The sequence below is a fragment of the Colossoma macropomum genome, unplaced genomic scaffold (genome assembly GCF_904425465.1).
Source record: "Colossoma macropomum unplaced genomic scaffold, Colossoma_macropomum, whole genome shotgun sequence".
NCBI classification, from domain to species: Eukaryota; Metazoa; Chordata; class Actinopteri; order Characiformes; family Serrasalmidae; genus Colossoma; species Colossoma macropomum.
The window spans coordinates 10,668,963-10,691,679 of NW_023494787.1; the positions used below are offsets into that span (position 1 = coordinate 10,668,963).

Sequence of the window (22,717 nt, forward strand, 5' to 3'; positions counted from 1 at the left end):
GAGAGTCGAACGAGAATGGTGGCGATGGTCATATACAGAACCAAGCAGAGAAAAGCCAGGTTTTATAGAACAGGAAAAGAGTACAGAGTGTTGCTACTGATTAGTCTTTCCTCCATCTTTGATTTTCGTCCCTCTTCAGCCTGTGCCCGCCCATCCACGTTTCTATTGGTTGCCGTGCCCCTACGTCAGAATCCGTTGACGCAAAAGTTGAAAGGGTTTGAACTTTTTCAACGCTTAATGAAAGTTAGGAGTATGATTCTGTTTATTAACGTTATCGTTATTTTAGGAAGATATTATATCCATAAATGCTAACATATGAGAGCCGTCACAATTTTTTAAGATGGAATTGTTCTTGTGTCATGTCTTTAGACACGCAATAACACTAAGAGACTTTTAATGTGCTTCAAAAATTTTGCCTTTTTTGAAGACCCCTAGAAATAATTAACTAGATATTTTTTTTAAAACATTACTTTATATTTTTAGTTTGTTTTATGTTTTATTTTGTGTTTCTTGGTGACATTGTTCATTGTCAGCTGTGTTTTGTGCCTTATTGTCGACACCAAGCTCATAAAAGAAATAATAATAAAAAGACCTTTCGACCCTCGACGTTCCTAGTCCAATAAAGCTAATGCAGCGTCCTAATTGAAATACAGTGGGGGACTTTTTTTGTAGGCACCCTATATATATCTCTGATCACGCCTTTGTTTCAGTACGTCAACGGCGCCGCCATCTTAGAACGGTCATCTTGACTTCACAAGATCACAGTAAAAGGAGAGCAAAACACTGGATGTTAAAATGCCACAAAACTGTGCAGCTTTCCAATGCATGACAAGGAGAAGCCTCCAGACGAGGGAGAAGGGGATCACTTTTCACAAGTAAGAGCGCTTTCGTGTGTTTCAGTGTATGTGTGATGTGCACTGCCAGCGTAGGTTAGCTATATTGTATTGTATCGATTGTATCGATGGAGACGAAGCTCTCGATTCAACGAGCAAAAATATCGAAAAACATTCATCAAACTGGAGCAAATACTCATTTTCATACTGCGTATTGGTTGAGGTGCAATAAATAATTAAAGGGCCAATATCATGGAAAACTGAATTTACTTCACTTTCTTGAAATAAGAGTTTGAAGCAGCTAGGTTAGCTAGGTTAGTATGTTTATATGGCTGAAGTTTCAAAACAGACCTTTCACTCTCCAGTCCTACATGTGGAAACTTGTGTGCAAAAATAACCATTTTGAATTCTGTGATGTCACAAAATCCAACACAATTATGTAGCTATATATCCGCCTATTCAACCTACAGTAGTTAGCTAAGCTCTGCCCATTCTTACAGAAATTTTAAGGGGTGTTTTAGCACGGAATGCTTTTTGAACAAGGCACATCACAAGGCCAAGGCGGCCCACAACAAAAAAAAATTGTCAAGTAAAAGCAAATTATGACCTTTTTAGTGTATATACCTACCTTTTAAGTATTTTTAGTGTGTGTGTGTGTGTGTGTGTGTGTGCGCGTGTGTATGTGTGTGTATATATATATATATATATATATATATATATATATATATATATATATATATATATATATATATATATATATATATATATACACACATACATACACACCTAACGTTATAAGGGAAAAAGCTAAATACAAGATGAATGTACGATATATATATATATATATACCTTTTGAAATAAGCAAGCTCACATAATTGTACTTGGTTACTGTTACTTATGTATTGTCTTTGGAAGATGTGTACTTCACTCAAGTGTTATGGAAAGATTTTTACATTCTAAAGAAAAGAAACTGACTTTTCATTTGTTACATTCTCATTTAGACCTTAAAACTACTCATTACAGACCTCCAAAGCTGTTTTTCTCTTGCTGAGCCTTTGTAGTTCCTTTACTTTTACTTTTTCACTTATTGTTTTTATTAAAACATCCAACCAAATTCATAAAATTGTAAAATTAAACTTCCCCTGACTAATTTATCTTTTTTTCAATGTAATAACGTACTGTAGCACAGATTAGCCACAACAACCTACCAAACAATGTTTAATGCTGTCTGAGAAAGCATTTACCTTTTACTTATACTTGAGTTTGTTTAAACATATATACATTTTTACTTTCACTTAAGTACCATTTTCACCCTGTATGTCCGCTTTGAAATGAATGAGATTTTGACACATACCTTTCACTTAAGTTCACTTAAGTAATTAATGTCTACCTCAACATTAATTCTGTGTTCCACTTGGCTCAGAAGCAGTGTTGGGTGGAAACCCACCCAATCTGGCAGATTTTGGTTGGATTTGGCGGGGAGGAAATACTTTAGTAGGTGGACATAATTTGGCTGGTGTGTCATTATTTTGGCAGGTTTTAAAAAAATATGTAAAATTTAATACTAAATTACTTAACACAGGTGAAATTTGAATAGGCCTAACTTTTGCTCACATCCAATATCAAAGTTTTGATTTTAGCCACTCCCTGTAGAGGAAGAGGGCTTTGCCCTGCCCATCTGCATTAGCGTTATGAGCCAGTTTATTATTGGCCGTGTGCATTCTGACAAATTATCCAGTTCACGTGGCGCTACTGACTGTACATAGTTCTTTAGTTGGAAACTGTATTGCCCATGATCCATTTCATAAATGTAAGCAAGTTTTAAAAATGAGTATGAGGTGTAGTTATACTTGCAATATTTTTGCTATTCATTTGCCTTTCTGACTGCATGGTATTATGAGTCCTCTAAACAACACATTTTAAAAAACTAATACTGTTATAACATGTTGAAATATATTGATGAGGTGGACAAGCATGCGGTGAAAGTTAGGGAAATATGATACACATACAAATCAAAGTATTTAATTACCTTATTGAAATTATTAATCGATTTTTATCCAGGTGCTTCTTAGATGTTTTACAGGGATACTAAAAATTATGTAAAAAGCATTTGTTTTCTTCCTAGCAGTGAAAAATAAGCTCATTTGTTTAAAAGACAGACACTGCCATCTAGTGACAATTTAAAAACAATTTATCTGCAATTTTTTTGAAGGCATGAAATCCATGGATAACATACTCAGATGCATATTATTGATGTGATGTTGGTTGCCTGGTTATAATCTCCTTTTTGTTTTGTACTCCTTGGATGTTTTTTCAGGCACTTTGGTTGATTTTGAACACTTTTTAGCTGGAAACTATAGAAGCAATCTGGCAACCCTGTTTAAGCTACATAGTGGGGAAAAACATGGACACGTCTGTGAAAGCCACTAGTATTAGCAGAGAACTTGTAGAGAGGAGAATTGCCACTCTGTAATGTCTTCCGGGGTTCTTAAACGCTAGAGGGTGCTCCCGAGTCCAAAATGAATGGGTTAAGATGGAGCATTTGAGCAAAATCGTAGTTTATAAATGCTTAAACATGTTTAATGTAAAAGAATACAATCATTTACTGAACACTGAATATCGTAAAACATTTTAACACTGCTGTTATATTTTAAGAGCTTTTAAACTCGAGCTATAGGAGTTTAAAACGGCGCCACATATACGTCCATGATGTCTGTGAGCGTGAACAGCCAATGAGCTGCTCTGCTCGCCAACCAATCAGCACTCACTAGCAGTAATGCTAGCATCCTGCTGCCAAAAAGCAGTTTACTGTAGGAAAAAGGAAAAATATAGGTAAGTTGTCTTTGCTTTTTTGAGCGAACTTTTAGTGAAGTTTTCATTTTTAGCTGTTGGCCTCCATTTACTCCCATTCATTGAGGACTTGTTCGCATACACACTCTGGCATTTTGTAATCATGTTTTTGATATAATGGGGGAAATAGGAAGTGGCCAGGCTCCTCATAAACCGGCTCTGGCATTAGCGTGTGTGTGTGTGTGTGTGTGTGTGTGTGTGTGTGTGTGTGTGTGTGTGTATGTGTGCGCGCGCGCGCACAGTGTTATCTCTAAGAACTGCCATTTTGGAAATGCATGTTTTTCTTTGGACATTGATGGTTTGTTAAGTGTATTTTACACCTTAATTTGCAGATTATACATTTGTGTGCTGCGTCCTTCCTGCTTAGCTCATTTCTATTACCATTAAACAACATGCTACTGTTGTATTCATTTGCTTCACAGGTTTCCCAGTGATCCTGTACTTAAAAAGAAGTGGGAACTTGCTGTCAGGAGAGAGGCCTTTATTGCAAGGCCTTCAACAGTTCTTTGCAGCCAGCATTTTACAGAGGATGACTTTGACAGGACTGGACAGACTGTGCGCCTTCGAGAAGGAGCCGTCCCATCTGTTTTCACATTTCCATCACACCTTCAAAAAGTATGTTTATGATTATAAATCATATTCTACCTTTAAGAATGATCTGATTTTGAAGTGTAAAGTTATTGAACTGATAGGGTGAAAAATCTTTTATTGCTGTATTTTTGCAAACTGTTTTCATGCTGTTTTAGCGACCTGTGACACCGAGAAAAACAGTAACATCACAAAAAGCTGCTGCCCCCATGGAGGTCAAAACAGAGCCAGAACCTGTTCAACCACAAAGTCTACCTTGTGAGGTGAGAATTTGTTTGGTCAGTAAGTCCTGAAATGTAATTTCGAGAAAGTCATCTATGGTTTTAGGGGGCGACAGTTGAAAACCTTTTTACGATGTGTAACTCAATGTTCAGAATAGAAAAAAAGACCCAGCAGTGCAGCATACTGTCAAAAACTGTTTTTGTTCAACATTTTACAATTGAAATAATAGCAATTAAGCAGAACTAATTATGCTGTCTTTGTAAGGTGGTGAGTTGTCTTTTAAGTAGTGACGATAACTGAGGTTAAAAAGCTTTTATGCTGTGCAGGAGCACTTGTATGTAGCACCCTGTTCACTGGACAAGCTGAAGGACAAACTTGCCCAGGCCTACGAAAGGATTGAGGACCTCGAGCGGCAACTCCGCAATGCCAAAGACAGAGAGAGGAGGTACATAGCTAAACTGAAGAGTCTTATGGGGGAAGGTCCAGTCACAGCAAAACGTCTGCAAATGTCACTTTAACCAGGACCACTCCTGTTTCCTACCATCAGATTATCAGGTAGGATATGTTCCCATTGTTGTTGACTTATTATTATTTTGTTGATTATCACATTTTGCCTTTCAGTACTTTGTGCCCTTCTGGGTGAAGTTTCATGTTTTCCCCGTGACCATGGGACTCTCTGACGCATTCTTTTTAGTTTCTTCAAGTCCATAGTTTCGTATCACCATTCAGTGTTTCAATCAGTCACATTACTGGTTGTAGCTGTGGATTGTTGTTTATAAAAAGGTCACAGTTTTATTCATAACTCAACTCTATATCCCTCTATTCCTCAACCAGTAGATGGATATATGTAATTTTAGTGACACTTCAACTTTGCTACATAATGTTGACATAACCATGCCATTAACATGCCATGGCAGTCGTGGTTTGTCAGATGACTGATTATGTTCACTAATATAACAGTGTCGCATTACTGTTACTGGTAATTGACATGACAGATGTCATGTTTGATGTAATGATGGCTAACTACTGTTAATTTTAACATGACACTGTAATGTTAGTGAACAAAATCTGTCATGACCGCTCATAGCATCATATGATATATACCATGACATGTTTATGGTATAATTATTTAATGTTTTGTACCAGTGTTACCATAATTTGTTTGAGAAAGGCAGCAGCTCCACCGATTGCCAGTCAGGTGAAGATTTTTGCCAGTTCAGACAAAAATTTTAACAGTTTTATCTCATTAAGCTTTGAGTTCCTTTAATACGTTAGTTGAATAAATTAAACTGATGGGGGGTAATCAAGAAGTTAGTAATGATATTAAAAATATTATTATTATTATTATTATTATTATTATTATTATTATTATTAATATTTTTTTTATCACATATAGATTATTAAACATGAAAGCACAAACACAGAGCAAAATCACTCTTTTTGATTGCACCAACTGAAAACATACTGAGGAGATAGTATTGCTTGACTTTGGTTCCTTTGCTTAAACTGTGCCTGCAGTAAGTAGATGGTTAGTATTTAAAGGTAAATTCCACCATTTTTTCCAAAATTTCAGTATAATTAAATGATTAAGATGTGATTAAAGTTATTTAGAGTGGTTTGGTGTGAAATGCTCTGTTCTAGAGAGTCAGAATGGTTCACAGTGGTGGTGATAGGAACCAGAGGCCGTATTACAGAAACTTAAATCTGAAATATTATTTCATCCGTTTAGTTACCATGACAACTTCAGTTAGGACTGAATTTAGGATAGTAGCTGTTAAAGAATAACCGTTCCCAAGTTCATAATCTTATCCATTAACTCCAGATAAGAAATCAGTATTACAGAAACATCCTAACTAGACAAAATTCCCTCAATTCTATCCAAACTTAAAGATAAACCCCAGAGCTGTTTTAACCATCTGTTTCTCTTGTACCATGCAGTGACAGGCTTCATAGTTCATTACTAGCAAAGTGACGTTACATTTATTTATATGCAAAACGGTGCTTTGACTTGATGTTTTTCTTTTGTAACTCTACATTTCAAAAAACTACAGACACTGCAGACACAATCTCTTTCCTCTGTTTGTCTGTTAATGCTGATGAAAACTCAACAGATAAAATAGTACACCGTACAATAGTATGGTGGTGATAATGAAGAGACAAAGCTGAACATGTGGCTATTTATTAGGAGGAATAACATTAGTACGGTTGGCTAAAGCGTGGGAAATGGCAACTGAACCCGGGGAGTGGCAAAGCTCTGATAAACAGCAGGGGGCACTCTCACAATATTCATAACTTTATCGTAGGCAACCAACGTATGGTCGACAGTTGATTGTTGACTTCAATCAAGTAGGTTAAGATTTCTTGAGATAAGATGCTATAAGACAAGATTCCCAAATTGAGAACATTTGTTTCTGTGTGAGTTTCTCAAAAATCTTGTCTTGACATGATCTTAAGACAAAAAGACAGGGAGTTTCTGTAATACAGCCCTTGACATCCTCTAAAAGCTTCTTCACCGGAAGTTATGTGAAATGGTTAGAATACACTGCCTGATGTCTGAGACATTGTTTTACGATGGTTTTGAAAAGATTTGGGTCTGAACTGTTTAAATTCATTTATGGTGGAGAGGTACATGCAAGGTGTTGTGAGACAAAATAGTCCCTGTGAAGTGGTGAGTTTTGCACCCCATCACCAGCCCTAATCCATCCTTGAAACTGGTAGTATAACCATCAGAAATATGGACATTTAAGTAAAATAAAATGTTACTTACCTTCTCCTTTGATGCGCGTCTTTTAGGGGATGTCGGCGAGAGCTGTGGCTCCTTTTATCCTAGTTGGATGGATCCACCGACGTGTTGGGGTGGGTTCCACTCTCATGCGGATCCTGTAAAGAAAAGGAAATATGTTAGAGGGAACATGATCTTTGTATGTAATATTTGTATATACTTACCAGTAAGACTGTCATAGGTTGCAACCAGGTGTATGTTACTGTACAGTGTGTGTGTGTGTGTGTGTGTGTGTGTGTGTGTGTATTAGTTATGTACCCTGGGGTTGGGGTTTGGTGTAGGCTGGGGTGGAGCTTAGAATACAAGAGCTCCGGGCCAACCATTCAGAACGAGGTCTCACCTGTACTCACTACTAGCCACCCGTGTAGCTCCCGTCAGATGTGCATGGAGTTCCAGCCTAGTGGCTGTTACCCAAATCTACTTGTAAATAGTGTACATATTATTGCATTTTCTTTCCGTTTTGTACAGTGTTTTGTTTGTTTATGTCCTGTCATTTAATAAACTCACTTCTTGCACCTATTTGGAGTCATCATGTTAGTAAGCGCCGGCCCGCCCACACAGACCTTAACCACGAAGCCCACGTAGAGCCGAAATCCTCCATCCGGGGGTATCACCATCTAATAGTCCCCAAAGAAAACTTTTTTTCTTTCTTTCTTTCAGAATTATGGACTATTTTAACAACGTTATATAGAAATACAAAAAAAATTACAACTCAACCACTGAATTAGACATAAATTTTGAAAAACAGATGGAGGTCCCCTTTCAGTTATGTTAGACCCGTGCCTAATTAAGATGTGCATTCCAACTAATTTTGATATTTGAGTATCTGAGTTAATGAATGCTGTCCACTTTACTGCAGGGAAGGAAAAAGCAATAACAAAAAAGAGAAAACAGCCAAAAAGGACTGTTTGCTTACTTTTTTGATAACAGAACTAGAGGCTAGAATTTGAAAACATTTTTAATATTCAAAAATAGTCATGGGAAATCTGTAGGTTGTCGTGTAGAATGAGTAACGGAAGCTCCCTCTTCAGAAGTGCTAATGAGCAGTACAACCTTGGATACTGATGAAGACCCAGCATCTTCTACACGTCTTTTCTCTTCAGTGGACAATGTGTCGACATGTTAGTTGTCAAAGAAATATATTTTAATTGTTTCTAGAGTTATTAGTCTAGTTAGCAACAGATGTCGTGCTACATCAGTCTTCATACAAGACCCTTGTTTTGTAGAAGCAAAGTATAATCTAATTACTTACAGAACTGACACAGTTTACAGTCCTTTTAAAACAAAATCTGTGTTTCCCTGAATTGTTAGCTTGTATAATTTCTCTGTCTTTGTGTGATAAAATGTAAGGAATACCCAGCTAGTATTTTCGGCACTGGAATACTGCCATCTTAAATGGTTAACTGAGTACTCAAGTGCCTGTGCACATTTTTAGATTACAAACCATTAGGAGACTGATCTACTGTGTGCCACCCTGACCCAATTATTACATTGATTTATGTCTGTTGTTACCCTAAAATAAACAAGACATTCTGGGGCCATTAAAGGCCTAGCCCTACAATCATAGATCTTTAGTGATGCTCCTGGTCTGCATGCATGGCTTGCAGTACTTTTTCTTATGGGATCACTAGTTTTAGATGAAATTGTACAAGACCAATATGTGTTTACCATTTCAGGTGAATGGAACAAGAGCAACTCAACTGCAGCTCAGTTCTGGAGTGTTTTCCAGTATCTCATGGTCCATTTTCGAGATGCCGCCTACGGACTGTGTTACAGTGCAAGATGAGACTGTTTTCTTATCTTGAGTCCCAGCTGATGAAGACTTCACTTTTTCTCCATTTGAGGATATGTGTGAAACTGTGTTGAACAACCTGAAGTTTCCATGAGAGTCTTGTGGACAACACACTTCTGTATAATGACAGGGTTTATTGTTAAGTTTTCTCAGCACTTTCTTATGATTAACGCAAAAATATTTTGGTGTCTGCTGATGTACCAGTCATCTGATACCACCTGTTAAATCAGGTTAGCACCTCTTCCTGTGTTTGGGGTAATTTTGGGCTTTTGTATGCTGATGTACAGTATATACATAAAGTTTTGAATTGATTATTATTCTAATGGGTTTGCTGTGTGACAGTTTTAACAGTAAAATTGCAGTGACCAGCCAGTTAAACATTTTGTTTGAAACATTTCTCTAACCTGCAGAACAGGAACCATGCTACTATTTTACTTCCATCTCATTTATATGGATTGCTGTTTCATGATGTTTCCACTTTTTTAGACTGTGATCTATAGGCTTTTAGTCACTGTCTTTATCCTTTGGGCCCTATTAGGCTGCAGTGAGGTCACAGTGTTATGTATGCAGCCTTAAAATGCACGCTGGGAACATTTTCAGTCTACTTCCTTCTGAAATTGTGTATACTTGGCTGTAATGGGAACTGCTACATGGTGACAACCTTTAAGTCTAATCAGAAAAATAAAAAGACTAGGCAAGCCTATTTTTGCTGGATCAGCTGGATTTTGTCATGGAGGTGTCTGTGATACAGGATATAGGCTATATGTCATCAGTGAATGCGTTTCTATATTCTTACATTATTTGTGAGCCTTATATTGGTAACACAGGAGGGTATAAGAACGATATTTAATCATGTATAGCGTCACCTGCTGCTTGTCTTGGGCGACGCTTATGCATGCACATTTCAACAGTGGGGGTCAGTCAGTAATAAGGTAAGAGACGTCAACTGTCATATCCTGGAGAGGCAATAACAAACAACAAAATACGACAAACACTCTTTTTATTGGTTTTGGTAAAAAATAATTTTAGAAATAACTTAGTTCAGCTTCTTGACCTCATATACACACAAACAGAACAGCGACATTCAAGAATTTTCCGACTGATGGAAAGAAAGAGGAGAACAATACATTTACCAATGCAGACAGAGTGGTTAAATAGTCTTTGAACCAATGTGTGTACAATGCAAAACAGTTTGGGCTGAAAAAGTGTTCCTTACTCAGGTTCAGTGCAGAGGTCAGCTCAGCAAAAACAAACTTCAGTACATGACCCAGACGTTTCAGTAAAAGCCAACCGATGACCTAAAATACAAGCTGTAATGAAAAAGCTGTGGTTTTACATGTGATCTAAATAGATGGGAAATGGAAATTATCCATAGGCACTTTTAAGTGTACAGAGATGAAAGAGACAGAGAAAATGAAAAACAGTGAGCTATAAACATTTACCAAGCACATTAAACACAGATCAAGTTACAGTTGTCAATGTTTTCTGAGCAGTAGAAGGTAGAAGTGTTTCAACATCATTAAACTGACTAAAAAATGAGAAAGCATATATGTGCGTATATACTGACATCATATTTGACCATCCTACAGAATACAAGTCCTAAAACTACAGTAAATAATAAACACATTAGTGTTGAGGCCTAATCCACACATTCTTTCCAACAATGTTGTGACATGGTATTCTCAACGTTCATAACGTCTAAATTCTTGCATCTACAGATGGTACCGGCCCAGGCTGGTGCAAAATACCACATGGACTGTTACAGATCTGCGTCATCATTGACTAAACAAAACCTTGCATTTCCATTTTCAATGTAAAACATAATCTGGAAAAGTCAGCTGCTCATTGCATAACAAACAGGACCAATTGAAACAGCCCAGAAGTGCATGCAATTCAATCTTGTTACATTAACTTGTATTTAAAGAACAATTTTTTTCTTCTGCTGTAGAGTTACCACTTTTGAAGATGCAAGGTTTTGTTCCGACAGCAATTATATTCTGAAACAAAACTTTCTGTGGAGGAAGTAAGGTGTATTTATGTATTACTTCATTTGTCGCTGTGTTAAGTGGTATCGGGACCATACATCACTACAACCATCATCACTACAGTGTGTCTAGCATCTTGCTTTATTAAGTAAATCAGTTAAAATATATTTGAACTATGTATGAATCCGTTAAAATATATATGAACAGAACTGCAGCACTCTGAGGTGGACACCATCATGTTCAGTTTCAGTCTTTCTGTTCATAAATATTAGTGGTGTAATGATACACATTTATAGATGGGATTTGATTTGTGGTCAAGATTCTATGTGACTCGATATTTTACATCTTTATGTCTTTATTCTACAGATCTCTAATTCTGAACTACAGCTTGGTTCAGCTCAGATAAAGTCAAATTTTATTTCAGAACAAATGACTGCCAAATAGTGTGTCCTTATGCAAAAATACATCATCTTATAAAGCAGTACAACTGAGCTATGAACAATAAAACCGTGAATAGCATGTAACCAGATGCCTAGTTTTGATTATTGACCATGATTTCCATAAAAGACGCTGAATTTGACCCTCAAAAGAGACCACTGATACGGTTAGAAAGTGTTTTCCAACACAATTTTCCAACACACTACTGACATCGTTACACCCTTAATATGTAAATGCAATATGTTCACACATGAGGTATTTTTAAAAAGTTCACAATTTGGAGAAGAGAAATTTCAGAAGACTCTATGAGGAATTTTCTAAAATGAAGTATTCATGTTGTAAAATCAGAATATTCGTGCTTATACGGAGGTTGATACTGTAAACAAACTATTTTGTGCACCATGTTTAGCGCTTACAGTCACATGAGCATGACAGTGACATGGAGAACCATGTTAAAAAGCATTTTTTTTAAAAAGCCACAGATGGACAGTGGTTTCAGCACCATGGCTGGGTGTAAACAAAAGTTTCAGGTGTTTTTCCACTCTGACTCTCAAGTCTAGTTTTGTTTAGATGTCCATTTCCGTCCATTGCTTCTGTGATTATTCATGCTGGCCTACTGCAATGATTTGCTGGAAAATTATACAAATATGGCCCAAATCAGAACTGAAAGAGTCCCTGAGTCCAGAGGAAGAAGAGAAAGTAGACAGGTAATAGGTATGTATGGTTTTTTGAACAGGTCGTTGTAAGTGCAGTGAGACTGCGGATCATTTCCGCGGATCATTTCCGTGCGTGATTGCAAGATCCAATTCGAACGTCACGCTTTCACACTTGACTCGCACCGATTGTAAAGACCCTACTTAAAAAGGCAGATTTGCCAAGTTTCATAAAATATGAAGTGTTAAAATCAGCACATCAATGAAGTACAGTGACAATTAAAGCTAACGTTCAAGATTGAATCAAAGCCAGTAATGCCAGTTTTCATGACGTATTGCCAACAGGAAACACTAGCTTTGATTCACTATTAGCAACGTAAGTTCATCTACACCTTTAAAGCAAATTTGGCAAATATTTTCCATTTCACTCAAATGTAGCTGATCAGACAAGACATGTCTGGTGTCCAACATTTGCTTCTTTAGCTCTGCACTGTAGCTGTGATGCAAATGTTGCTAAAATCATGATGACTGGCATCACAGGCTTTCATTCACTTTGATTAGTTTCGTTAATCAAAACAAATAATTAAGAGAAAAACTAAATTTGTAAAACTTTCCTCTTTACACACTGGACACAATATATTCACACAGTTTGTTTCTTATGTTAATAAATTAATTTGGTGTGACAACGTCCTGCACACCGAACGCAATTTTTTTTATATGATGAAAATGCAATATTGTGTTCTGGCGCTGGCATAGTGATAACCAAGATGACTGATCGGCTGTGTCCCAGTAACTAGACCTTTTTGACAAATGTCAGAAGGATTTGTTATGAGTTATGGGCATCAAAGCTACAGGCAAAGGTTTCAGCTCCTGAAAGAGGCCCTGAAACTCTCCATGCTACTTTGGTATTTTCAAAATGGAGATACTCAGCGTCACAAGACTTTGCTGATCTGACAAAATTTGAGGCAAGTAGAAAATTTTGTAAATTTACATTTTTGCCAAACTATTGCTTTAAAATGCTGACATGAAACCACTCCATGTGGTATAAATAATCATACTTATTAAAAGTCAATTATCATAAATCAACACTAAAACCCACACTTGATACACACAACAGCAGCGTCCAGTTCCTCTCTCTTTTGGACATTTTGCTTACGGGTGGCCCTTCAAGTTGGAGATGGCACTGGTGAAGAATTCGTACCAGAAGAAGGTGAGTCCTGTAGATAGAGCAGCTTTCAGCAGGCTGGGAGTAAGGCCCTTAAAGAAACCACGTAGTCCCTCCTCTCTAGATATCCGCATTACACAGTCCACAAAGCCACGATACGTTCGGACCTGAAGAGGAAATCACCAAAAACACCCCATTACACAAAACAGCCCTTATTCATCAAAGCTGAGTGAAGATGAGCACAGACTTGACCACCCTGAATGACATACAAAGTACTCAATTAAAGGCCATTAAGCAGTTTGCACTGCATTAAATCATTTTTATCTAAATTATTTTTGGTTTATTTCTTTAATATGTCAGTGCTGCTGTCTCTTTGCGAGATCACTGGCAGTCATTCTTCTGAGTAATTTGTTCTTACTGCTTAGTGCTGGAAGAAAGTGGCTGTGTTCATATTGTAAGCCTCAAGGTTCTTTCATCATAAAGCAAAGTGCGAAGTGGACCAGGGCTGTTTTGTTTTCACAATGCATAAATTACACCATAAAACAAACCACAAACAAACCATACTAAGACCACATCAGGTGTCACCTCACTATTTTCTTTGCCAGTGTGGAGCAAAAATCGTAATATATTAGTTCAGTTATTTAGCTAGTCTGCTAAATAATTTGTTTGTTTATGTTTTTTTCTGTGTCTGTGAGTGACAAGCAACATTATGTTGACAGAAAAGCAGTTCCTCCATTTAGCCTTTTACACAAAGAAGAGACCAAAGCCAAAGTCCTTATAGGAAAGTCTGTCCACTCAGCGGCCATCTCGGCAACGCCTTCAGGCAGACACTTTCATGTATACAAGACCAGATTCCTATTTCTTTGACTGGGGAGAGACCTAAAAACTCAAAACTGAAGGCCAAATTACAGTTTCAAAAACATATCTGTAAGCTGTTCTCATTACTGCGCTTGCACAGATTTCCACAACTGGCGGGGGGTTCCCGTCTGTGGCTTTACCAGCAAGCCAGCTGGCTCTTTTTACTGAAGGGTGGGACCTTTTTCCGTAAACAGATGCCATGTTGAGCATTACAAGCTATACCACTAATTTTTCCACCAGTGACTAGTCTCCTCCTTTGTAATGTCTCTGCCACAGATTGATTCAGATTAATTCTGATTTTCATTGGCTCAAGCTTCCAAGGTTTACAAATTTGCCTAGATCAACCTGCCACAAAATTCACTGCTATCAGAAAAAAATTCCTTTCTTTTCCTTTTCAAGTGAAGTAGCCTTTCTGCCAGGCAAATTATACTCATGTTTGGTGTGACCACATACATACTCTGAACTTCTTGTCTCTTCTTATATATATATATATATGGTGTTATGATAAAGTCTGTACCTGACCAAAGTGGACTCTAGCTTCCTCAAAGCCTCCAACCTGTAGTCTCTTTTTTAAGAGATCAAATGGGTACGTGATGGTTTTGCTGATGACCCCTGCGATGCCACCACTCAGTAGACTCTGCAGACCACCTAAGAAATGCAAGACACTTTAAATCTCTGTCAAAAAACAAAGTTAGCATGGCTGAAAAGTCCATCAGAAAACTTGAATTAAGCATGCATGTGTGCAGGAATACATTGCATACAGTAAAAATAAACATTACCCATTGCAAAGAAAAAACAGTTACGCAAGCCAGCAATAGGGTTTTGGTGGCTAGCTTGTTTTGCCTGTCTTATCGATTGGTGTCGGTTGTGTTAATGGACGTTAAAAGTGTTATCGTTCACACAAGACTTCGTACCTAATTCCGAAAAGTCTGATCATAAATGGTTGATCATAAAATGTGATTTGGTGTCATACAAACTTACTTGGTTTCTAACACTGTCAGTCATATGCTATAAAAACAGAAAACAATATGTTGCATCTCTAAAAACGGTACCATCCTGAATTCTGTCCATATTTCTGTTACACTGCCAGAAACAGCATAAGCAAGTCTGTTTGAGATTCCTGAACAACACAACACGGTTTGAGGCAAGCTTGTTATAATTCATCATCCAGTTCCCACAGGGCTAATTAATGGAGTATTAGCTCTCTTTACTTGTAACTTAGACGCAAACTTCAGACATCTAACATGTCTTGGTTGATTGACTGCATTTGACGTTAGGTGAAAATTTTATTTGCTTTTGGCTCTAAAACAAAGTCTCATTCTAATGCTGACTGCTGTACGTCTGACCTTTTGATTTTTTGCCGTCTTGCTCCAGCAGCTTTTTTAAGACGTTGTAGAAGAAGAACTGGAGGCCAGCATAGGGGAAAACAGCCACTAGTGTAGGGGTGAGGCCTCTGTAGAAGGTGAGCACCCCCTCCTGGCGGTACATGGTGAACACAGCATGCCGGAATGTCCGATACACCTGCAAAAATCCAGCAAAACACCTGCATTAGCATTTGAAGCTTCAATCATAACAGAATTGGCATTTTTCACCACACATCCATTCAGCACAAAACACAAAAAAGGCAGATCACAGCAATTATTTATGTTGTCAAAAATTTGTGTTAAAACATAAAGCGTTAAATCGCTTTTGTAAACAAAGCCTTAAACTAGAGGTGGAAATCTCAAGATATCCCTAGATTCAATACATATACTTAACTTTTACTATTATATATATATATACTTTACTTTTAATGTAAGTCAATAGAACCAAACTTCTTTTAACCAGACTTCAAGTAATTTTGGGCCATTTCTTTTGGTCCATTCGTCATAAAAAATATGCACAATGTAAAGGGTAATAGGCATTTTTCAAGTATGCCAAAAACTGAAAAACGACAAAAATTGAGATACAAGGTTTTGTTCTGACAGCAATATATATATATATATATATATATATATATATATATATATATATATATATATATATATATATATATATATATATAGTTTTTATACTTAATCCTTCAGTAAATATTTAAACGAAAGCCTAATCCTGAGTACTCTCTTAGTTGTTTAGCAAGGTGTTTTGCAGAAATAAAAAATCTTTCACATGTCCATGTTTGTGTTATTTTTTGGCACTGAAACAAACAGAAAAAAAATAAATTGAATCTGTCAATACAGAATACAAAATCAAAAGTAAATTTAATTCACTGCATACATAATAATGTCTACGCAGAGATATTTACATAGTAGCACAAAATAACTGTGTGTGTGTGTGTGTGTTTGTGTACCTTTGGTTCCCCCTGTGCAGCGAAACGTGTGCGGAGTGTGTCAAGTGGTTGGCAGGCGATAGTTGCTGAGCAGGCAGCTAAACCTCCACACAAGAAGTGCACCCCGGGCATCTGGCTGTTATAGGAAGTGTTCTTATGGACCAACTCGGTCAGCACCTCGAAACTGGCAAACTAAACACACACACACAAACACACACAACACACACACAGCAGCTTTAATGAGCCTGGAGAAAGGAGAGCTCATGAGGGTTATTGGTTTGTTTATTTAACAGGGACACTGCACATTAGCCAACACAAAGTAAATAAAATGTTTTAGAACATTTCTTATACACACAGTTGTATGCAAGAGTTTGCACCCCTTCTCATATGACGTTTTGTTAATTTAGGCATGTTTCTGTAAATTTTAGTGCACAATTTTAGCTTAACATACTGAAAAAATACAAAACATAAAGTATATATTTTGCACAGACCACATTTTATGTTTTATTTTTCCCCTAAAAAATGTAAATTGTAAATTAGAATGTGGATTAAAATGTGCAGAGATGTGTTAATTTATTTTCACTTAGAAAATCAACAAAACATGTCATTTGACCAGGGGCACCCAAACTTTTGCATACAACTGTAGATCACTATATCCAATGACAACAAATTGGATCAACTAAACTCAAAAAAATTCTGAGGGAATAAAACCCAGTAATGCATTTATTCAAATGAAATGTAGGAATTAATTAGAATGAGCCATTCATAAATGTATTGTGATTGTCTTACATCTTACTCTGGATGGCTTGATCCCCTACTGCTCAAAGATGTAAGCTTATGTGGTTTCTGACACTGTATGATGCACTGCTGTCTATTAAAATGAACAAAAGAACATTGCAAAGCCAAAAAAAAGAGAAGCCATCCTAAAGCCTCATTTTCTGTACTTTAATCCTGTTTATAGACAAAAGTATGTCATACAGTGTCTTTTTGAGATCTAGCAATTTTGGTTAAATTGATAGTTTGACATTTATGGAATGGTGGATTGAAAATCATGCACTGTGTTGATTTATTTGGTGACCGTGTAAGTAAACCAAACTTATTTGATTGTTTTCAGTTCTGAAATAACGCAGGACGCGGTGGTACAATACTGACTTAAACATGGAACCAATCAGTGAATAGTTACGTCATCCCACTGAACAGGTCTGAGCATTGGTAGCTAACCGCATCCAGAAAACTGCGCTGAGCCTGGTTTGAAAGTTTTCCATGTGGAACTGTGTCTGTGTGGAAACACCACTGGAATGGTCACACTCAGTGTTCAGAACCATTTAGCCCTGTAGTGGAAGTGTAGTGGCCTGTGTGTTACCTGAACAGCTCCGTAGCACACAGACAGCAGCTGGGCGGGTATGTGGCCTTTCCAGAAAGCAGGCAGTCCTTCCTCTGTTAGGATGCAGCGTGAGGCCTGCAGCAGGCTGGAATATTTCCCCTGAGGGTTTCTGGAGGAAACCCGCTCAATCTGCAGCTACAGGACACAAATACAGTGCAGAAATATGAAATCAAACTACAGAGCCCAAGAAATGTTGTGGACACCCAGCCTTCTTTAATGTTTGATTTTCACTGTTCCATTTTAATTTAAGTAAGAAAAAAATGTTTACTAATCATTACCATGAGATTGCATTGCTGACATATGCAAATATACCTAAATACACCCCTGGTCAGTTTACATGTTTTGCTGATTTTGTAAGTAAAAAATAAGTGTTCAAACTTCTACATACAACTGTGTATACAGGACACTGTGATATGCAAACAAACACAACAACTGATTACTATATTTTTTCACTTTATTTATTACATGACCTGAGATGTGTTTTAATGAATTAAGGAGTTCATGTGATAAATGTAAATAATTTTAATAAACATGAAAAGTCCACCAGTGTGTTTTTAATACACTGGAAGGCGCAATATGTAGCAATATAACAACGATATATTAATACATATGTATCACACATCCCTAGTGTTTAGTTTCTCTCCTCCGAGAGTCCAACATACAACTCCGAACACTCTTTTGTGATGATCAGACTGGAATGTTAAATCACTAAAATCTGGGTGTTTTCCTTTCTTCTGTTCTGCACAGAGCAGTCAGGAGAAAGTCTTGGAAATTGTGACTCATAAAGTGAGTCATGCCCCAACCATTCTCACTGTTTCCACACACACAAAGCAGCATTAACCAAAAGAAGCCTGTGAACACAATCTGCAAAACCTTTATAGCCTACAGGAGGGTTGTCCAGTTGGGCTGCAACTGATGATTAATTCTATCTATCAAATATTTAATCAATCTCACCGTTATTCCTTCGCCCCGTTACAATGTATATGTCATTTAAAGTCAAACTGAAATCAAAACTGGTCTTTTTTTTTTTACCTTGTTAGTACATGTAGTCGGTCATATTAAACAACGTTCATTGCATCATATCATTTAAATGACAAAATTCTTGTTTTCTGAGTTTTGATTACATCACCATGCACCAGCAGGCGCAAAAATAAAATTAACCAATAATGTTTCACCTTCCCAGGCGGAACGGTGGCGCAGTGGGTAGCGCTGTCGCCTCACAGCAAAAATGGCCTGGGTTCGTTTCCCGGCCGGGCGACCAGGGTCATTTCTGTGTGGAGTTTGCATGTTCTCCCCGTGTCTGCGTGGGTTTCCTCCCACAGTCCAAAAACATGCAGTCAGGCCAATTGGACATGCTAAATTGCCCCTAGGTGTGTGTGTGTGTGTGTGAATGTGTATGTCTGTCTGTCTGCCCTGCGATGGACTGGCGAGCTGTCCAGGGTGTATCCTGCCTTCTGCCCAATGACAGCTGGGATAGGCTCCAGCACCCCACCGCGACCCAGAAGGATAAGCGGGTTAGATGATGTATGTATGTATGTTTCACCTTCCCCTCCCACCACCCTCACCTTCACACAGACAATTTCTTTTTTTAAGGTGCAACCAAACAAGACACCATACTGCCCCCTATACTTTTGCACTGCACTGCAAGCTGTCAGAATGACCATAATATGAACATTACAGAGTTCTATGTATCACTTTTGCTTTTTGTGGTATTTTTTTTCCCATAATCAACATCAATAGCAGTCATAGGTACAGCTAAAGTAAAAAAAAAAAACATAACATTTTTACGAGATTTTCTTGCAATGACAAGCTACATTTACAGACAGCACCTGAAAGCAACTTTAAGGGTTAAAACATGCTCTTAGGTCTGTGGAAATTACTTTCTTTCTTTAGTTTAAGTTATTTACTTTATACTTTTCCTTATTTTAAACTGCAGAGCTCATGACATAAACCTTAACAGATGTACCAATAGCTGCAGGGGAAATACACAGTATAAAAGCCAGTAAGCTAGGACTGTTTTCAGACTGGGCTACTGCAGACTGATGGACGGCACACTCTCTAATATAGACTTCATCACTTCATTTCAGTCTCTGGATTCTCTCCTTGGCACAGAAAAAGATTTATAAGAGTTGTAATGGCTTAAAAGTAGCTGTTTTTATTCATTTCAACAGCATCACCACAATAGTCCTACCTGGAACCTGATCTTGACCACGTCCAGTGGGCTAATGATGGCCCGGGTGACCGTGCCAGCCAACGACCCAGCCAGAGCAGCTTCCTCTGGGGTCAGAGCCGAATTCGGGTCATATCCCACCATGCTGAGTCAGTATGACTCACCAGCGGGGCCTAGAAAACGATTCAAGGAAATATGAAATCTCACCACAACTTGTTTCAATATGATTTGTTAGCCTCTACTTCAGTAGCCACTGATGTGGAACCTAATAAACACAGATGTGATATTCAGCTTTCTAGCCTTCTGCATTAGCCAGTCAGTGGAGGGAAAACAATCAAATAACCTGCCCTCAAGCATCCCCCCTAAAGCGCATGTAGTTTTTCCTAAGTTCCTCCCACCTTCAAGATGCACAATCACCTGCTATTTAAACAGGAATTAAACTGCATTTTTAAAATTCTCTGCATAATTAAGTGATCAAGATGTAAGCAAAGTTATTCAGTTCTCTATTTTAGAGCCAGAATCAGAATCGTTCACAGCTCTGGTGATAGGAACCAGATGTCTGAAGAGTCTAATGCCTCTTAAAAGCTCCCTCACAGAAAGTTATTACATAAAATGGTCATGTATATGCTACCTGATGCCCGAAACATTGTTTTACAACAGTTTTGAGATAAGGTTTTACCATCATCCACATTATAAAATCTCAGAATATTTACTGGTTATTTTGGATAGTAAATAAAATGGCTATATTTGTGTTGTGGACATAGTGGCCCCTGGTTCCCATTACCACCACTGTAAAGAAACCTGAGTAAGGTTCTCTACAATTAATCATTTCACATTAAGCCACTCTGTATAACTACATCTCAAAGACTGAATTATTGAGAAATTTCGAAAAGTTGGTGGAACTCCCCTTTTAACAAGGATATTCTACTATAGAGACTACTGCAGCACTGCTGTATGATCCAAGTAGGCATGTTGGATGCGGGGATGGTTGAGTGTCCCTACAACCCTTGTTTTATTCGCCCTGCACTGCAGATTTTTAGTATTTTCCTGTTTTCCTGCTCCAACGCGGCCCTAAGTGAGGTTAAAATGAGAGTGTTGTAGCAGGAAATACACTAAACTGTGAAAAGCAGTGGGGCTCTGTGAGCATGTGGGAGTCACTGACCCGACCTAAACAAGGCTGCGATCTAATGTAAGTTACCTAACCTATAACTTACTCTCATTTGTATTCACAAGCAAATGTGTCTCAAACCCTCGGCATTACAATCTAACTACACGTGCAGCATAAACAACAACAGACTCTTACCTTTAAGCTGATCACTATAGCATTCACTGCGTGTGTCTGGGGGAAAAACAAGTCGTTCTCAGTTTTAACTGCTACATAATGTGAACACTAACGTTACGCCTCATGGCTCTCTCTGACACTGACAGCGTTGTTAACACGCCATGAGGGCAAATTGAAAAACGCCCAATGACAAGGAGCGACGCGGTTGTGTTGCAATTCACTCGCTATTGAGAAATAGTTCACTACATAGTGCGCCAGCCATTTTGTAGTGGTGTTCAAATTGCCTTTGGCAAATTTGACTTTTTAAAGGGACACTGCCATTACAAGGACTTATACTGTCAAAATAGATTCATCCATAAAAAACTGAACACTTTTTAAACTCTAACTTTGTTATTCAGTAGCGTTATTTGTTGTTTAGTAATAGTATCAGCATATATCTCAAAATAAATCTCTTATTGTTCGACGTTTACGTGAAAACTTTGAATAAAAACACTGTGTTGAAAGGAGGTGTCATCCTAGTGTCCATGCATGTTATCTTGTTTCACTGGCAAACTCTTACATAGAGGTACGCGATTACATTTTTTTCGAGATAGGGCGTAGGGATCGAGTGGACGAGTGTGCAATTTGGAACATACAGTCTGTCCGACTGTGTTTTCGTGCCGTCGCTTTCGCCGGTCGCTTTCCCCTCGTCAGATTAGTTCCTAGCCGTTTTTACCGCTGAAAAAGAGGTCATAGACGTACTTGATATGTAAATGTATTTCAATATGCCACAGATGTGGTTTTAAACAGTATTACTGGCAAATTCTGGCAAATTGATGAAACACAGAACAAACCAAGCGTCTAATTAATTCCTAGCATTCCTTAGCGATTTTGCTTTTACATTGAGGTTTACAACAGCAAGCATGCCAAACTGTTGAAGACATAATAATGCATATAATAATAAAATAAAAGTCTGTCAGATCGCCTCATGCTGTTTGCGTTTAAAATGTAGCTTAACAATTACTTTGATATTAATATTACAGATTGCTCAACAAAACGTACCGTGTCACTTCCGTATTCTGTTGCATTTGACGTTCCCTATGATTAAATCAGACGAATAGACAAACGCATTTTAATGAGTGTTTTCTCAAAACGGACTACAGAGTCTGTCGCGCTGATGACACATTGATCACACAGCTCAGGTAGCGGCGCGGCAGCGTCCATGGGATTTGTAGTTCAAGTGTATTTTGCCTGTTCTGCAAAATGTTCTTCTGTTATTGTTTTTCTTTGCACTGTGTCTTAATGACAAAACTGTCGGCGTTAAGAGGTTTTATGTCTATTTACGTTATTAAATGCTTCTAATAACAAATGAATGGCTTTTAAATTGTTTTGAACGCAGCCAGCAGATGGCGTAGATCTGCACTTCCC

At 37.7% G+C, this 22,717-nt stretch overlaps 2 protein-coding genes across 7 annotated transcripts; one reads left to right on the top strand and one right to left on the bottom strand.

Annotated features, from left to right (window-relative positions):
- Nucleotides 1-701: 701 nt before the first annotated feature.
- Nucleotides 702-19,254, top strand: LOC118805352 (THAP domain-containing protein 6-like). Of its 5 annotated transcripts, none has more exons than XR_005007048.1 (6): nucleotides 702-875; nucleotides 4,106-4,298; nucleotides 4,430-4,534; nucleotides 4,820-5,048; nucleotides 7,287-7,518; nucleotides 19,229-19,254. XR_005007048.1 is itself a non-coding variant. In XM_036566094.1 (5 exons), the coding sequence occupies exons 1-4, from the start codon at nucleotides 796-798 to the stop codon at nucleotides 5,009-5,011; spliced, it is 570 nt and encodes a 189-aa protein (XP_036421987.1). In that variant the 5' UTR covers nucleotides 702-795; the 3' UTR covers nucleotides 5,012-5,048; nucleotides 8,952-9,762. The 5 variants fall into 5 exon arrangements, 3 of the variants coding, with proteins under 3 accessions (XP_036421987.1, XP_036421986.1, XP_036421988.1); XR_005007049.1 differs by lacking the exon at nucleotides 19,229-19,254 and adding an exon at nucleotides 8,952-9,762 and having other exon boundaries at nucleotides 7,287-7,349; XM_036566094.1 differs by lacking the exons at nucleotides 7,287-7,518; nucleotides 19,229-19,254 and adding an exon at nucleotides 8,952-9,762.
- Nucleotides 10,054-22,402, bottom strand: slc25a19 (solute carrier family 25 member 19). 2 transcript variants are annotated; one of them, XM_036566092.1, is made up of 7 exons: nucleotides 22,352-22,402; nucleotides 20,050-20,201; nucleotides 17,838-17,993; nucleotides 16,496-16,666; nucleotides 15,513-15,687; nucleotides 14,684-14,814; nucleotides 10,054-13,475 (listed from the first exon to the last, which is right to left on the bottom strand). In XM_036566092.1, the coding sequence occupies exons 2-7, from the start codon at nucleotides 20,170-20,172 to the stop codon at nucleotides 13,296-13,298; spliced, it is 936 nt and encodes a 311-aa protein (XP_036421985.1). In that variant the 5' UTR covers nucleotides 20,173-20,201; nucleotides 22,352-22,402; the 3' UTR covers nucleotides 10,054-13,295. The 2 variants fall into 2 exon arrangements, with proteins under 2 accessions (XP_036421985.1, XP_036421984.1); XM_036566091.1 differs by lacking the exon at nucleotides 22,352-22,402 and adding an exon at nucleotides 21,332-21,485.
- Between the last annotated feature and the right edge of the window lie 315 nt (nucleotides 22,403-22,717).

Coding starts and splice junctions, on each gene's coding strand:
- LOC118805352 (XM_036566094.1), top strand. CDS start 796: ATGCCACAAAACTGTGCAGCTTTCCAATGCATGACAAGGAGAAGCCTC. Junction 876..4,105: donor AAGGGGATCACTTTTCACAA/GTAAGAGCGCTT, acceptor TTTGCTTCACAG/GTTTCCCAGTGATCCTGTAC. Junction 4,299..4,429: donor TTCCATCACACCTTCAAAAA/GTATGTTTATGA, acceptor ATGCTGTTTTAG/CGACCTGTGACACCGAGAAA.
- slc25a19 (XM_036566092.1), bottom strand. CDS start 20,172: ATGGTGGGATATGACCCGAATTCGGCTCTGACCCCAGAGGAAGCTGCT. Junction 17,994..20,049: donor TGGTCAAGATCAGGTTCCAG/GTAGGACTATTG, acceptor TGTGTCCTGTAG/CTGCAGATTGAGCGGGTTTC. Junction 16,667..17,837: donor TGTGCTACGGAGCTGTTCAG/GTAACACACAGG, acceptor GTGTGTGTTTAG/TTTGCCAGTTTCGAGGTGCT.